The sequence below is a fragment of the Amblyomma mixtum genome, chromosome 3 (assembly GCF_055824585.1).
Source record: "Amblyomma mixtum isolate Tamu chromosome 3, ASM5582458v1, whole genome shotgun sequence".
Taxonomy (NCBI): domain Eukaryota; kingdom Metazoa; phylum Arthropoda; class Arachnida; order Ixodida; family Ixodidae; genus Amblyomma; species Amblyomma mixtum.
In genome coordinates this window covers 298,048,965-298,066,570 of record NC_143014.1, presented here as the reverse complement: position 1 = coordinate 298,066,570, position 17,606 = coordinate 298,048,965, and the positions used below count along the sequence as shown (strand labels likewise).

At 45.2% G+C, this 17,606-nt stretch overlaps 1 protein-coding gene across 10 annotated transcripts in view; it reads right to left on the bottom strand.

The window, feature by feature from the left end:
• LOC149355336 (uncharacterized) overlaps positions 1-17,606 on the bottom strand; it is a 290,308-nt gene that overhangs the window by 148,338 nt on the left and 124,364 nt on the right. For 9 of the 10 annotated variants that reach the window (XR_016291491.1, XR_016291492.1, XM_089583767.1 and 6 more), the window contains 3 exons: positions 17,277-17,470; positions 16,819-16,889; positions 2,896-3,043 (listed from right to left, as the gene is read on the bottom strand). Coding sequence is in view for 7 of the 10 variants with exons in the window: in XM_089583767.1 (XP_089439893.1) it covers positions 2,896-3,043; positions 16,819-16,889; positions 17,277-17,436 (379 nt within the window). In the remaining 3 variants the exon portion in view is untranslated. Of the gene's footprint in view, positions 1-2,895; positions 3,044-16,818; positions 16,890-17,276; positions 17,471-17,606 lie in introns of those variants that run through there. The other variant, XM_089583771.1, reaches the window with a different exon arrangement.

Below are 17,606 nucleotides of genomic sequence, written 5' to 3'. Positions count from 1 at the left end.
GCACACAACCCAGAGGACCAATCGTTTCATGGCCCCTTCCAGGAATGTTGGGTTTTTGAAATGATATTCATTTCTGCCCTGTGTACTTTAGGAAGAGGGCTATGTATCTTACAAAAATTGGAGGGCAGGCCAGGGGCTTGATGAACCAATCATGTTAAGAGTTAAAGATTGGATGCTACTGAATGTGGGCCGGGCCTATAGGTCTTCAAAAACCAGGCCCCGGAGCCTGGAAAAAAGGTTCCGGGGTACAGTCAGATGTTATGCATCTTCAGCTATGCCGAGTAGGGGCCTCCCCTATTGTTAGCCAGTTTCATCTTCTGTTGTTTCATTTGTTTGCCGTTTAAAGCGTCTCTAATTCCTAAACGTGTATGTAAAGTAAGTTTCTGTATATAAAACTTCAAGTCGTACTCCCTTAATCTCTGCATCTTAATTGAATTTGAGTGTATTTAAATTTCTGACAATACAATGCAGCACTGCCAAGGTGCTGGGGCAAAAGGGTGGGAGAAGCGATTTCCCTGACTAGGCCCCTGGCACCCTACAGCTGTCGGAACACAAGCAGCACAAGCAATGGTACATCATTCTTGTTCATTATAATTAACAACAAAAAATAGTATAACGCTAATACTTTTAGCACGAAAAAAAAATGTAATACATTCATCACAAAAAAGCGCACATTAAAACGCTTTTTATAAAAAGCAATATATATGCATGAGAAGAAAGTAGATGGCTTTCAGTGTGCATGAAAAGCACTCATTGGTTAGACAAAAAATATAACTGTTTGTTTTTGAAACACAGGCAAGCTTGGAGACCGCTCCATTGGGTCAAGTAGTGAAGGACGGCAATTTAATAGCCGAAGAACTTGCCATCATAGTAACTATGTGCTATAGTTTCTTCTATGTTTGCTTTTGTTAAAATGAACGTGCCTTAAAAATAAGCAGGCTTAGTATCTGTGCAGGTAGAGAGGAAGAATTTCGGGTCGGCTCAAAAATGAGAGAAGACCAGTTCCAACCACTCTTGATTATAGAGGTTCACTATAGTCAGTATTGCATGCTTGTTCAAGCAGAATGAAATCAAATTGAATTTGGACAAGTTTTCAGTAAGTCTAAGACCCCTTTTTTTGCATCAGGAGAGGGCTTTCAATGTTTGTTTTGGATGTCACACCCTAAATATGTAAGAAATATCATAATCCAGTATGAAGAGCACTAAAATAAAGTTGCCACGTGAGGTTTGAAGGAATTAAAGCACGAAATCTATTTAGCATGCCTATAACTCGCACTAAGTTATTTCTTGTACAACTTACAAGAGAGATATCTAGTGTAAGTTTACATGAAATGTTACACGAAGAAACATGTTCAGCAACCCTGTCAAGGGAATGGGATTTAAAAGTGATTTGCCCGCTGTGATTAACAGAACTATTTATTGCTGAAAAAAATAATATATTTTGTTTGATTAAAATTTATTTTAGGCCTATTTTTATCAACCCACTTAGGCAGATTCTTAAGCCACAAACTGGTGTTTTGATACAGAGACGAAAGTTCATGTGATGAAAAGAAAGTGCTAGTATTGTCTGCGTAAAGAACGACATCTGATGTATTTCAAACTGAGACAATGTCATTGATGTATAAAAGGAATATAATAGGTCCTGATATAGATCCCTGGAGCACACCAAATCTTATACGTTGAGTATGAGAGGCCATTTTAATAACGCTTACAAAATGGTAGTGATCGGTCAGATAACTGTGGAACAAACTAAGGAGACACCTCGAATACCGTAATCTACCAATTTTGTAAGTAGTATTTCGTGATTAGGACACTCAAATGCTTTGCTAAAATCCAAGAATAGGTCAACTGTGTAAAGCTGGTTTTCTATATTCGTGACAAGCTTGTCCCTCACACGCAGTAGTGCAGATTCTGTAATTTTCTCTTCTGAAATCCGCACTGACATGAAGATATAAGATTGTGTGCCTGGAGATGACTAACCATCCTTGAATTTGTTGCTTCTCCACTATTTTAGTAATGGGAATATAGATATTGGTCCATAATTATTAATGTTGTCAATAAGAGCACCCTTAAGTAACACAGATACCTTGGCAACTTTCATGCCTACTTATTACAAGATTTGTTAAGTGACATGGCACATCACATAACAGATCAGAAACTGCCTTAATAGGAGCAGTTTTCATGCCATCATAGCCACAAGCTACTATAACCAGGTGCAGGGTTTGATCCCCAGTGCCGCCAGGTACCCACTGGTGATACAGTGGGTACAAGCTTTCCCCTGGCCTGGTGCTCGGCTTCTTTAGGGTGAAATGCTTGGCAAATGGGTGTTTGACCCCACTTTGAGCAGAAGAAAAAAAGGACCACAAGTGGGCTTCCACTGCACGAGGCAGATTTAAGGTTGTTTGATGGCGAAATGAATCACTGACCCGCCAACGCAATGGTTTGGGTCCAAGACATCCAAGCATTTCACCCTAATTCGCCCCAAGACCGTCTCTGACAGAGCACCTCTGGTGCAAAGAAAACCGTCAGCCTTCAAGTCAACAAACTGTTCCTGACGGTGCACCCCTGGTGCAAGGAGGCCTGAAAGTCGCTGACCCGGGTGGGTTCAGGCGAATAAGCTGGGTAGACCTGGTTAGAGGTCTAGTAAAACTTTACTGTATCCAAGGTTTTTGGTGCTGTTATGCATGCCTTGTAGCTGTGGCCTTATGTATAATTCTCCCATGAAATAATGAATGCAGCCGTGGTATGCTGCAGGCTACAGAACTGGTCCAGCTCGGTGAGCGAGGTGGAGGCACCGCAACAAAGCAAATGCCTCCCAACCTAAGACACACACTGGCATCTGAGTACTCAGTGGCTGGGAAAGAAAGGCAAAAGAAAGGTTGGTGACCTACGTACGGTTCTCGTGTGACAGGAAGCAGATGAAGGTACGGGCACCCAAGTTCAAGTTATGCAAAGGTTCTGCTGACGATGAGGAAGCTGCGACTGCCCTGCTCAGTGACTTGCTGTTCAACTTGACTTGTTCCTGATCATCCGGTTCCTCCTCCTGCATGGTCCCGGCAGTTGGGTCTTAAGCATACTACCATCTCAGAAACGCGGTGCCACACACACTGCCTGGAATCTACCCAAGGTCTATCGACATCAGACCGACGTTCCTGCTCCACAGCACCCCCCCATGCATTGACAAACCGCAAGACGTTTGAGCCCCGAGGACTGTCAGCATCACAGCGTATAAAGCTCCTCGTAATTAACACCCCCTTCAGTGGACTCGACAGCACTTCCAAAGACAGTCGTGCTAAAACGACTCACCTTTACTTCATGCAGGTAAACAATCTTTCCCTTCTTTTAGCAAAGTGTATCCTCATACACTGGTCTCATAGTGCTGCCGAGTCCACATTGTATTGCCACTGCAAGTGACTGTATGTTCTTTTTGATTTTTTACTGCTGTGTGGTGACACTGAGCAAAATGCCGGGCCAAACGCCCACTTGGTCAGTGCCAATACAAACAGTGAAATGATGCTGGTACTGAACGAGTTAAAAAACAGGAAGGTATCCATTCTTAATGAGATGAAGCTAATTCATACTAAACTGGCTCAACAAGTAAAACCATTGAAGAGATAAAAAGGCTAACAAAAATTGAAGAGTGTGCTTCACTAGACCCTCTAAAAATTTAAATTAAAAATGTCCAGTACCTTGCCCAAGACAACATGATTAAACTTGCAGACATTGTACATAGGCTAGATGAGAGCAAAGATAGGGCTTGTCGTTCTAACCTTGCTTCTTTTTTTTTTGAGTGGAAAGCAATGACCACAAAACCTAGGCTGAATCGGTTGGTTGGTTGGTTTATGGGGTGTAACGTCCCAAAGCGACTAAGGCTATGAGAGACGCCGTAGTGGAGGGCTCCAAAAATTTCGACCACCTGGGGCTGAATCGGAGAAACTAATTAACGACATTTGAAAACCTAACTATATCTCACAGTTCAACCGATGAAACAGCCCACCGGCTTGGCCAATTCAATATTAACAAGGACAGGCCTATCACAGTCAAATTCACTCACTTCAATGTAAAGGAACTGGTTCTTGCTAATGCAAATTACTTTAAAGGTAATAATTGCAGTGTCTCGGAAGACTACTGTCGCAACACTTGCATTGCCCGCAAAAATCTGAGAACAAAGGCTGAAGTCAAGAGAACGAGTTTACTCTCCAGCATGATAGGATGGTAATTGGAAACATCACGTACACATTCGATCAAACATCGCAACTAGTTTTGCCTCGCACCAAATAGCTATCAACTAAGCCCATCAAAAAAGCCACTCCGAACTAACTTTCAATACTTTCACCAACATTAAAAACCTGCTGCAAAGAACAATGGCGCCCGACACGACGGATGGAGACTGAGTCTAGACGACTCCTTTCTTCCTCCGCGGCATCACTGCCACCCCGTTTTCCCGACTTAAGGGGTTTTCCTTAGGCAGCACCCAATGCAGCAGTAATGACCCTGCGACCATGTATGTCGCCAGGGAGACATCCCTCAATGCCTGCCGCCCCGCAAGGAGGTGAGCGGCTGTCAATCATCCGTGCTTCGGCCTTTTGTTGACGGCGCGGGTGGTGCCGCTGCAAGTGTTCGCCTTCAGGCGTTTCCTTGAAAAAAGGCATGGGACCCTTGGCTCGCTTCCTGAATTGTCATCAGCTGATGCCTGTCTTTGGCTAACTATGCGTCTAATTGTGGGTGAGGAGGTGACCTGAGGTAAGGACACCTTCGGGAGATTTTATCCAAGTGACTCAGCCGAGGAAGACACTTGAGAGGAGAGCGCTGTTAATGATTACCCGATTTCAACAAAATGGCAAAGCCAGCCAATGAGTGTTGTTGGCTTCATCCAAAGGCAGTGCCCAAGAAGGAGTCCCAGTGATTGGACGAAAAAGGCGGGCAGACAACTAGAGGGGCTATTTAAAGTGCCTGACAATTTCAGTGATTCTCTGAGAGTCTTCTCAGCTTTTACTTTGTTTGTCTCTGTTTGCTAATTATGTTGTAAATATGTGAATATAGTTGTCCCTTGTTTGCCCTACTCCCCGTCTCCAGCCCACGTTCCTTCCTCCGTCGGCACAGCGGCGGTGTTCCTGGATCCGATGCCTGGTGAAACACGCTACTACCACGGCAAAACATAACAATAGCCACTCATCGTAGCCTGCAATTCCATAGCTTAACAACTGACTCTCCCCTCAAAATATTATTCATCTGTTCCAAGGCTTCATTTCCCCCAACTATAATCTGTACTTGCTACCATGTCCCCCGAAACTGATGCTTTGATCATTCCTTCGTTTTATAATGCCCTTCACACAGAGCTTCAGAACTTCCATACACTTTTCTTCTGATACTTGGTGACTAACTTCCCCAAAATAAAAGGGTGTAATCCATCTGAGACATCAAATTCTTCAATGTACAATTTCCTGAACACGTGCCAAACCTTTGCTCTTACTCAAATAATCATCAGCCCAACAAGACAGAACGTTCACTCACCCAGCATACTAGATCTGATACTAAGACAGCAGCAGGCGAGAGCATGATAAAATAAATTCCCATAGTTTGAATAATCTGTGGTAACAGCAGTATTGCAACACTATCAACAGACAGCGATACAAACGCACAAAAGAACAACATTGTCACATTGTCTGCATATGCAACATAAGCACAAATAAAATGCACACAGCAACGCATGAAGAATCCGTTGCTGATAGAGGTCTGTTTAACGAGCTGCCTTGCTGCGTTCTAAACCTTCGAATGCATTGTACAGTTATACTTTCATGCAGCCCCTAGAGTTTCTCGTCCAAACTAATTTTCACGACTTTTACCTCATGAGGACTGTGCAGGTCAGTCAGCGGCATGGCTGCTGAACGACCATAGCAGAGCAGCGGTGGTTTGAATTCGTGCCTTGGAATGGCTTCTTTGTGCCACCCTTGCGCTTAAACCTTGTGCTCCGGTGTCCGATAGAGGGGAAACAACAAAGATTACATTGCAAATCGCTCCTCTACCAAGGTTATGACATTACATTGCAAGTACTTCCTAAAACTAATGAAAATTACTTTCAATCATTTTTTATGCACAGCGGTTGCTCAGTGGTTAAGGCGCTTTTCTTGCTTCATATCACTTTTGGCTGCTTTTATGCACACTGCTCGAGTTGATGATATAGACGTACAGTCAACGACTGATTTTTCGGACCCTCTAGGGAACTTAAGGGGACACACTGGTCTTAAAATGAAAATCTTTATTATTAGAGATATTGTAATGAAATTAGGTGTGCGCATGTATTTCTTCTCCTGTTTTCAAAAATGTAATTAGTTTCTGCCTATCTCAATTAGTTCTCAAATTATGGGAAAATAACTGAATCCTAATTAGGTAATTTCTTACGGGTCATTAAGACACTTTCCCTCAATATTTTTTGGTTCTGATTGAAATGTAGCTGTAGCCAAAGACATGCCATGTGGAGCTATGCTATTTATATTGTTATTAAGGTAGATCATCATATAAAAATATTCAATTATGTCGATGCATCACAATTCTGGAATATAATTAGCTGGTATTATTGTCTGCAAAATTTGATATGTTCGACTTAGAAACATAGAAATAGCATAGCTCCACAGTTCAATTCTTTTTGAATTCAACGGTGTAAAATTTATTAAAATTGGACCACAAAAACATAATTAAAAGTTCCGTAAGGCTAGTGACATTGGCAAAAAACGTGATGCTGAGAAAATCGCATTTAAAGTTTTGACACTGACTACAGAAAATTTTGTGAGGAATCTTCAACAATAGATTTTATTTAGATGTTCCCTATCTATTTCTCTACAAATCAAAACAAAAAGTGTCTTATTCCATCCAAGAAAACATTAATAAAAAAATGTCAAAGGTGTAAGCGCGATGAAGTTGTAAAAAAATGATTTCTCATGAGGTTATCGGTAGATTTTTTTAGAGACAATGGAGTGTAGGGCTGCAGTGTTGAGCTCTAAAGACAATATTTTGAACACTGAAAACTGTTTTTTGAGAGACCCAGCAGTCCGGAGCCAAGAAGATCCGAGCCCCCACCATGGCAAGCACTTGGGTGGTCCTGAGAAGGACCGTTGGGTGTGACGTTCAGCACATCTGCTCTGTCTTCGAGAAGAACCACCTGGACGTTAGGCAGCACGCTGTCCTGTGCCTCTGCAGAACGTCTCTATAGCAGTCCAGGACTATAATCTTTAGTTGCTCCTGTTTTGTGCCGCCTTGTCAGAGTCTCTTTCATATCAGTGCTCTTTTGATGAGACCCATTTCCCTTTCGCAAACGCAGGGCGTCTTCTCTAGGCTTCGCTGAACAAGGCAGCCACCAGCAGCGTAGCCCAGACTTGCAGTGATGGACTGATTGGTTGCCCTCCTTCCTTGGTTATAGATGGCAACAGCCTCAGCAGCGGCCCGCTTCACACTTTTCAATGAAGCATTCCCATTCTTGGAAGCTTGTGTCCAAATGAGAGAGTGTAGGCTTTCACTCGCATTCTGCGTCCTTCCCTCACTGCACCGTGCCAACAAGTTCTCATCGCTGAGCCTTGCAAACACTGGCTCCAGAGCAGCCCCAACACAAGCCGGGAGGGCACTCTTGTGTGGAGGTGGAAGCTCACCATTGGCCAAGGCTCTATTGAACTTGCACCAAGAGTCAGCACCCTCAGGGCACTTGGAATGGTTTGGGACATCATCTGTAGACGTCATGTGTAGGAGTATAGCGTCCACTGCCTTCTTCATGCCTGGAACATCATTGCTGTTGCTCCTCAGGGCATAGCCGTAGTAGTTTGTGATCTTCTTGATCTTGTCCTGTGTCAGCTTGCCTCTTCCACCAAGAGACTCGCCTTGAGCCTTCTTTTTGTCAACCAGGTTCCGCAGAGCAGTCCCCATTCGCTTATGGACGTGGCTGATACAATCTTTCTTTTCAACCTTTATGAAGCCATACACTTCTGCTTCTGATAAAGCATGAAAAGTCCGGCTGTCTCCATCAGAGAGGACGGTCGTGTAGCGCAGACCATGCTTAGCCAGAGACCTCTGAAACATGGTCAGCGCAGCCTCCACTTCCATGCGGCCAGAGTTACAATCAATGTTTCGCTGGCACTCGTGGGTGGCGAGCCAGTCACAGTACCCTTCATCGTGTGGCTGTGGTCCCACGGCACATCCGAGACAGAAGTTCGAATAAACAACGTGGTCGATCACCAGACCAGTGTAGAGCTCAACAATGCAGCCCACGCTTATGTGAGAGCTACGACCTCGGGTCATCCACGAGCCATCAAAAATAACGTCAATATTCCCAACTGGGTTCAAGAAATCTCTATACAGATCCTTGATGACTGCCACACTGGCAGCTTCGCTTGCAGTCGCTGTGCTCTCGCAGGCTTTCACGAAAGTTTTCAGGTGTCCCCGAAAGGTCTTGTGGTGCAGACCTCGGTGCGACAGGTTCATAGAGGCACAAAAGTTGGCAAGGGCAGTCACGCCTTTGCCTATCGTCTGTATGCCCTTCATGGCCCTCATGTTGACTTCAAAGGGAGCAATGTTGGCAGTTCCACTTACTCGTGGGGAAGAAAATTGCTTCTTCTCGAAGTTGCAACTGCTGCAGACGAGCTGGAGCTTTACAGCTAAGCCATACTCCTTGTCTGCTGCCTTGCTCAAAGTCAGACTTCCAGTGCTGCAGGTTCCGCACTTCGATTGCGTGAAAAAGTTGTTCAAAACTTTCATATCCACAATCACAAACTCAGTACCAGCATCACCGGTCTGGCACTCTGCGCTGACACCAAGAAGTTCAAACTTGCGCTGGGTCGCTGACTTTTCCGACAGCGTGGACTTCGCGTGCGCCGATCGCTCAGCAAGCTGTGCCTGCTCCGCCGCTGAGTAGTAAGCGGCATCAACACGAACTGTACCGTGATCCGGGATGCAGTTCGTGGTGGAACTTGGTCCCGCAGTGTCATCAGCGAGCAGCGTGGCTGACGTTCCCGGCAGATCCAGCGAGTCCGGCACCGGCTCCAACGCAGGTCCCGACGGCGCACTTGTGGCCGACGCCTTCGGCTTTTTGTTCCACGCTCGTTTCTTACGGCTTCCAAAAGCTCGTTGCGTGCACGGTTTAAGTCGGCTGTCTCCCATCACCTCGATCGCATGGAAAAACTCCAGACACAAAGCAGAAATGCGGCACGAAGAGAAAAAACAAGCGCAAAAGCAGACGCGCATGAAGCGGCAGCCACGGCAGCGAACGCAAAAGAGAAAGGAAAAAAATGACGCGCCGGTCACGCCAGCCAATGGAATGCGTGGAATGGCGTGCTTGAAAAGCGCGCCGTGCGCGAGCCAATCAGCGACCCGGAAACGGCCTTCGGAAAACCGGCCAGGGCAGCCGTTTCGCTTCAGCGACGCCATTTTGAGAAGTCGCGAATTGCGCACAAAGAAAACAGCTTCAAATCAAGCCCAAGATGGCGGCGATCGGCCGGCTGCAGCGTCTGTGGTGCGCGCGGGAAGTTCGAACAAATTTCGCCCTTTTGAGGGCATTTCGTGGCTGCCTTGGTATATTGAAAGCAGATTTTATCGCATTTCCCGACCGAATTTAGCGTTAATAATTTGAGAATAGGTGCTCGAAAGGTCAAACTTTCCGAAAATGAGTTCTGCTTAAAATCGATTTTTTTACCATTTTTGACTGTTCTAAGACCCGCGGTCTCCCCTTAAGAACGTCTGAAAATTCAGGCAGTCCAAAAAAAATGAATGCATGCAAAAGACACACCATTTTTCTTTTTTTTTCTCGGATCTAGAGGGTCAAGGGTGAAGCACCAGGCTTCCGAAACCTTCCCACAGTATCAGAGAAGTGGCTAAGAAAACAGGCATTCAAAAGCTCTGTATGCAGCCGCATGCCGGTTTATTATGTATGTGTCGTCAGGGCAGCCGGTGTTATTGCTGCAGTGGCTTGAAGACCTTGTTGATTGTTGTTTGGACGGGGTTCCACTTGCATGTGATCATATTCGCTTCGATCTGAGCAAGGGTCATGTCAGCAGTATTCACCGATGAAAGCGTCAACAATGCTCGCGTCAACTCGGCGCTCGTAGGTGGCGCAGGCATTGGCTCCTCATTTTCAACACCGGAGTCTTCCGAATTCTCCACAACCTGACAGACTATTTCCTTGTCAGTTAGTTCTGCGCAGAAGTCAAGCTCGTTGTCAGTGTCAACAAACTGTTCGAAAGTTATTTCCGTGGGTATGGCAACTCCAGCAGAGCGGAGGTCGTTGATCACGTCGTCCATGGGCGGACACACGTCAATCGTGTTGTTGCTTTCAGGAAAGTGTACTACCTCTGTGGCGAGTACGAAGCCCGCGTGGCGAAAACAGTTGTGAATCGTGGCTTGCCTCACTACCTTCCATGCGTCCGCAAGCATTCCAACAGCACACCGAAGGTCAACGTTATAGCCTTTGCTATTTTCCGCACACAGCACCATGCAGTTTAGTACCCGTGAACAGTACAAAATTTTTAGATTGCGGATGATGCCTTGGTCCATCGGTTGCAGGATTGCAGTCATGTTGGGTGGCATGAATTCCAGCTGGACAGCCTTCAAGTTCTTGATGTGACCACGTGTGGCATGAATTCCAGCTGGACAGCCTTCAAGTTCTTGATGTGACCACGAGCGGCGCAGTTGTCAATGAAGAGCACAACACATCTGTACTGAAGTTCAAACTTCCTGTCTAACCTGCGGACGAAACTTTCAAATAACTGCTGAGTCACCCATGCCTTTCTGTTGGCTTCATACAACACTGGCAGGGTTGTCCCTTTAAAGCATCTCAGCTTCCTTGACTTCGAAGCTTCTTGCTGCCAGACATGTTGCTGCCGACAAGACCGGTCAGCCGTTCTTTACTGTTTGCTACCACAGCATGGGTCACCAGCAAAAGCGAACATTCTTTCTAGCAACATCTTATAAATTAAACCAGTTTCATCACAGTTGAAAACGTTGTCAGCAGAGAACTGCTGCAACAAAGCCGTTGTGGTACTGCTCAATAACTGCACTGTCGACGGCGCCGCTCTCACCGCACATCTTCTTGAACTTGAGGTCATTCCAATGTTTAACGTTCCTCAACCATCCATCACTAAACTTAAAACCCTCAATGGCATCTGAACCACGAGAGTTTCCGCTTTTTGTAGCCTGAGACCAGCAATCACTTTGCAATCATAGGATTAAGCCACACGATGAGAGCTTCCTCAAGCTTCGGATGAACAAGTTGGCTTGCTTTCTTTTTTTGGGCACCAGATGGTTTTTCGGCTGCTTCCAAGATCTTGCCCTTGTTCTTGAGGAAATCTGAAACTGTTTACTTAGAAATGCCGAACTCCTTGCCCATGTCAGCCTGCGATCGGCTGCTCATCACTTGCTTGATTATGGCGGCTTTCTTCTCCATCGTTAACCGACGGTATTGCTTTCCGTGCTTTGATGCCATTGGCGAGGACGACGAAGTCGGAGTGGGGGGCCATTGCAGGCATGCAAAATCCTCAAGTTGCAAACAGTGGAGTTTCTTGACAAGTGTCTAAGCCCCTAGGCCTAATGTTGCAGAGCACACTTCACAAAACAGCAGAACAACACGCCACACTAGCCAAAATATGGTCTGCGCAAACAAAATGGCGCCGCGGCGCCTCCGGAGTTTCCGGAGGCGGCGCTGGTGAACACAGCAAGCGTGGCCAGACCAAATTGGTGTGTGACGGCTAGATTCAGCTAGTTGTGGCTCAAAGCGGTGGTATGCTTTGGCTGCAAGTGGATTTCCTTCGCAAGAGCGCTGCGAGAGGAGCCAAAGGACCTTCTGAGGACCTTTCGTGGCGCCAAAAAGTTCGAAAAATTGGACGGCGAGGAGTTCGAGCGATCGAAATTACAGATGTCTTAATACATTGATTCTATGGGGCTCATGGCGGTGCTGCGAAGATGTCCGAAATATCAGGCATGTCCGAAAACTCAGTCGTTGACTGTATATATTCTTTCAAGGGGACTTGACTGTATATACAAATGGCACAAAACAGAGGGTGATTCTGCTGCCTTCCTGGGATTGGAAAGTCATCCCAGAGACAAGTCCACAATTCAAACCAGATGGCCACCAACTTGCCTGGACGAAGACGCCTGATGGAGCCTGTCTGAAGACTGCGTCCTATGTGCGAACTCTTCTCCAGCCAGTGGGCAGCTTGCAGAATTTTTGCAGTGCTGACAGCCATAGACACAAATGGGGATGTACAGGCTTAGTAAATAAATGGCTTAATAATTTCACCCTCGTCCATTTTGTTCTTCCTATGTCCGTATTTTGTGAAGGGGCCTTCGAGGGGCTCTCTTCTTCTTATACAGTCCAATTCTCTGGTGTGTAGATACCGCATGCCGCACGTCCTTTTGCAGTGATTGTGCTTCTTCACAATTTTGTACAGTTCACTGGTCAGAGTGATCGGAGGTTGGAGTTAGAAGGGGAATACCAGAAAATGCGGCCTTTGTACCCAAACTTAGCACAGGAGACGCTGTGGTTTACTCATAAGTACAATTCCTTGCTTGCTTCATGATCGGGAGCATGTTGTCTAAGTATACCGCCCAAGCATCAACTGTGGCTCCAGCGAACACGTTTTATCTGTGTGGAGCAGAACGCTATGATAATTTTGGTGCTAGGTATTGCTTTCAGAAGTCGTGACGCTGATCTCTTTCCTGGTGGCTGTAGTCAAGAAGCCGTTTTCCAAGCGTGCATCTATGAGAGCCAGTAGGCATATGATGCTCAGCGACAATGCAGTCTTTTGCACTGTGAGTGTAGATAGTGCGGGAGAGGCTTATTTTCTTATTCACTTATTACGCCTCGATCTACTTCATGTCAGTGTAGATAGCACAGCCCTCATGTAGCCCTTTTTCGAACCGGTGTGAATGACCGCAGCAGCATCCAGTCAAGACAACATTGTTTGAACATGCAAAACAACGAAGACGCTAGACATAAATATACCATCATCATCAGCCTCACTACATCCACTGTAGGGCAAAGGCCTCTCTCATGTCTCTCCAATTAACCTGATCCTTTGCCATTTGCGGCCACCGTATCCCCGCAAACTTCTTAATCTCATCCGCCAACCTAACTTTCTGCTGCACCCTGCTATATTTGCCTCCTCTTGGAATCCACTCTGTTGCCCTTAACAACCACCGGCTATCTTGCCTTCATGTTACATGCCCTGCCCAAGCCCATTTCTTCCTCCTGATTTCAACTAGGATTTCATTAACCCGCGTTTGTTCCCTCACCAACTCCGCCCACTTCCGATCTCTTAATGTTACACCTATCATTTTTTTTCCATGGCTCGTTGCGTTGTCCTCAACTTAAGCTGAACCCTCTTTGTTAGCCTCCATGTTTCTGCCCTATAGGTGAGTACCAGCAAGATACAGCTGTTGTAGACTTTCCTCTTGAGGGATATTGGCAAACTGCCATTCATGATCTGAGAGAAACTGCCATATGTGCTCCACCCCATTCTTATTCTTTTAGTTATTTCCCTCTCATGGTCTGGATCAGCGGTCACTACCTGCCCTAAGTAATATTCTCTTACTACTTCCAGCACCTCGCTACCAATTGCGAACTGCTGTTTCCTTGCTAGACTCATGAACATTACTTTGGTTTTCTGCATGTTAATTTTTAACCCCATCGTTCTGCTCTGCCTGCCTAACTCATAGATCATGCTTTTCAGTTCATGTCCTGAGTGAATTAGCAAGGCAATGTCATCAGCGAATCGCAAATTACTCAGGTATTCTCCATTAACTCTTATCCCCAACTCTTCCCATTCCAGTCCCCGGAATACCTCCTGTAAGCAGGCAGTGAAGAGAATTGGCGAGATCATGTCTCCCTGCCTGACACCCTTCCTTATTAGAATTTTATTGCTGACTTTATGAAGAACTATAGTAACTGTACATTCTTCATAGATATCTTCCAATATTTTCACATAACCCTTTTCTACACCCTAATTCCGCAATGCCCGCATGACACCCGAGGTTTCCATTGAGTCAAATGTTTTCTCGTAATCAATGAAGGCCATATATAGGGGTTGTTTATATTCTCCGCATTTATCTATCCCCTGATTGATATCGTGAATATGGTCTATTGCTGAGTATCCTTTATGGAAGCCTACCTGATCATTTGGTTGATTGAAGTCTAGGGTTGTCCTGACTCTACTAGCGATTACCTTAGTAAATACCTTGTAGGCAAGTGACAGTAAGCTAATCGGTCTGTAATTCTTCAAGTCCTTGACGTCTCCTTTCTTATGAATTAAGATAATGTTAGCTTTCTTCCAAGCTCCTGGTAGGCTCGAGGTCACAATGCATTGCGTATACAGGGTGGGAAGTTTTTCTATCATAACCTCTCCTGTGTCTTTCAGCAAATCCGCTGTTATCTGATCCTCACCAGCTGCTTTCCTCCTTTGCATTGCTCGTAAGGCTTTCTTTACTTCCTCCTTTGTTACTGGCGGGATGTCCCACTGCTGTGCTCGACTGCCTTTCTCAGTAACTTTCTGATTGCATTCGCTACAATACAGATTTGTGTAAAACTCTTTGGCTACTTTAACTATCTTATCCATATTGCTAGTGACATTGCCCTCTTTGTCTCTTAGTGCATACATCTGGTTTTTACCTGCACCTAGTATTCTCTTTACTGCTTTTAGGCTACCTCCGTTCTTCAGAGCATGCCAAAATTTCTCCATGTTAACTTCCTTATGTCGGCTACCTTGTACTTAATTATTAGCTTCGATACCTCTGCTAGTTTTATTCTGTCTCTGGAGTTAGACGATCTCATGCTTTAGTGTTTCTTGATCTGATCTTTAGTCTCCTGAGATAGCTTGCCGGTATCCTGTCGAACCATCCCACCACCTACTACTGCGGCACACGCCGTAACGATAGCTATTAAATTATCGTTCCCTGTTTCAACACTACGGTCGCCTTCTTCAGTCAAAGCAGAAAATCTGTTCTGCAGTGAAATCCTGAATTCCTCTACTTTCCTCCTTAATGCTAACTCGTTATTATTCTTCTGCTTCACTAGTTTCCTCCGTTCTCTCTTCAAATCTAAGCTAATATGAGACCTTACCATTCTGTGGTCGCTACAACGGAGCTTTCTGAGTACCTGCACATCCTCTACAATGCTAGGGTGAGCGCACAGTATGAAGTTTATTTCATTTTTAGTCTCACCATTCGGGCTCTTTCACGTTCACTTCCTGTTTGCTCATTTGCGGAAGAAGGTATTCATGATGCGTAAATTATTTCTATCAGCAAACTCTACTATAATTCTCCCCTGCTATTTTTAAACCCTATCCCATAGTCGCCTACCACCTGGTCTCCAGCCTGCTTCTTGCGCACCTTCACATTGAAGTCGCCCACCAGTACAGTGTACTGCGATTTTACTTTGGTCATTGCCGATTCCACATCTTCATAGAAGCATTCAATGGCCTCGTCATCATGGCTTGATGTAGGCACGTAGGCCTGCACCATCTTCAGCTTGTACCTCTTATTAAGCCTAATTATGATAGCTGGCACCCTCTCGTTAATACTATAAAACTCCTCTATGTTGCCAGCTATATCCTCATTGATGAGAAATCCCACACCTAGCTCTCCTCTGTCTGCTAATCCACGATAAAGCAGTATGTGCCCACCCTTTAGGATTGTATACGCCTCATCTATCCTCCTAACCTCACTAAGCCCTATGACATCCCATTTATTACCCGCTAATTCCTCTAACAGTACTGCTAAGCTAGCCTCACTGAATAAGGTTCTAGCATTAAGCGTTGCCAGGTTCAGTTTCCAATGGCAGCCCGTCCAGAGCAAGAGATTCTTAGCATCCTCTGCTGCATCACAGGTCTGACCGTCGCCGTGGTCAGTTGCTCCACAGCCGCTGGGGACTGAGGGCAGAGCGGTAACTGGTTTGTTCATAGAAGGTTGCGGCCAAGTACTACACCAGGGTGGCCAAATCTTGTTCTGGTGAGGAAGTGAGTTGTCGGTTCTGGTCACCGAGATCAGGCTGCACTCCAGGCCTGGTGATTTAAAGTGTAGTTCAACTAAATGACAGATCAGCTTTCCAACTCTTAATGACCTGAATAGCGCTCGAATGCATGCAGTTACACAGCAATTATGATGAAACTTGGATCAACCACTTAATCTGTGATCTTGCAAAATATGGCTATTTTATAAACAAAAATATCACTGCATTTTACTTCAAACACACAGTTCATATTTTACTTTACTGAACTACAGTTTCTGCCTAGGCTTGAGCTTTGCATGTGCCACAACCGAACACTGCACACAGCCAACACAATCCACTAGACGCTTGTTTGTCTTGACGCATTGCCAGTCTTCAAGACAACTTTGAGGCACAAAAAAATAGGTAAAGGTTCTTAATCTGGAGTTATATCAGCCTGGATAGCAATCATATGTGTGATTTGAGAACATACAGCCGTAGAAATTTAGCACATTCGACCAACATGGCGAAATAGCTGACTGCCGTCATGACAGTTGACCCCTACAACAAGAACTGCTCATCTCCGTAGCCCTGAACTGCCGCTGAAATCTCAGTGACTTCTGGCACTGACATGTAACATCGCTGAAGTACTGCTTAAGTGAGCTGCTGTTGAAAACACTTGTACAACAGGAATACAATGCTGCTTTTGCAGTTGAATTTTCTAGACAACAGCTGAGTTGTATCAATCACATAAACTTTTGCTGTGCTGTGCAGCAAGTCCGGATAACACACTGCGGTTGCTGTCAAGGCTTGAGGAAAGAACAGTAAAGCAAAGCAACACAGTCAGAGTCAAGAGCACTTACCCGCAATTCCTTCTTCAAGGCAGCAAACAGTTGGATGTGCACCTGGCTATCACCACACAAGGTTTTATCACCTAAGCATAAAAGAACAGGTGAAATATTTATCCACAGGTCATACAAATTGGTACCAGCAGTTTCTAGTTCACCACAATATTAAACATCAGCACACAGGCCACACAAATCTCAATTGTAACAACTAATGTAAAATGCCAAAGTGAACATCTTAGAAATGAGCTTCTTCATCTTTTCTTTGAAAGGATGGCTTGAGGTGGCCCTGCACAGTTTGTGCCAAAGTGTTGAGAATGTCAACTCCTCCGTTTCCCAACACATTACTTTCAAGCAGTAACTTACACTAATACCAAACAAATTAGATGTCCATATAGGAACACAGTGGTTGAAAAGATTAAAGAAGAGAAGAAGAACTGCGCATGCAGTGTGTTCACAAAATACAACAGACATGCCTGCAATGAACGAATTCTTGCTGAGGCTCTTGATGATCTTTTCTGCTTCAGTGTCTCCCCAGTTCCCACGACGGAGTGAGCCAAGAAGCGCCTCTTCCTTGTCCTGAGCTTCCTCATGCGAAGCGTCCTCGGTGAAGCAGGACAGGTGGTTTTCATGCATGTTGAACAGCTCATGTACTATGCAGTACTTGCACCTGCACCGAGCAACAAAAAAATTTCAACTCTGGTCTTGAATATCGTCTTGAGATTGCACAACGCCATTTACTTAGTACTTTTTCATTTACAAACTGCACTTAGCAATGAGGAGCTTTACTGTGGATTTGAATCTCA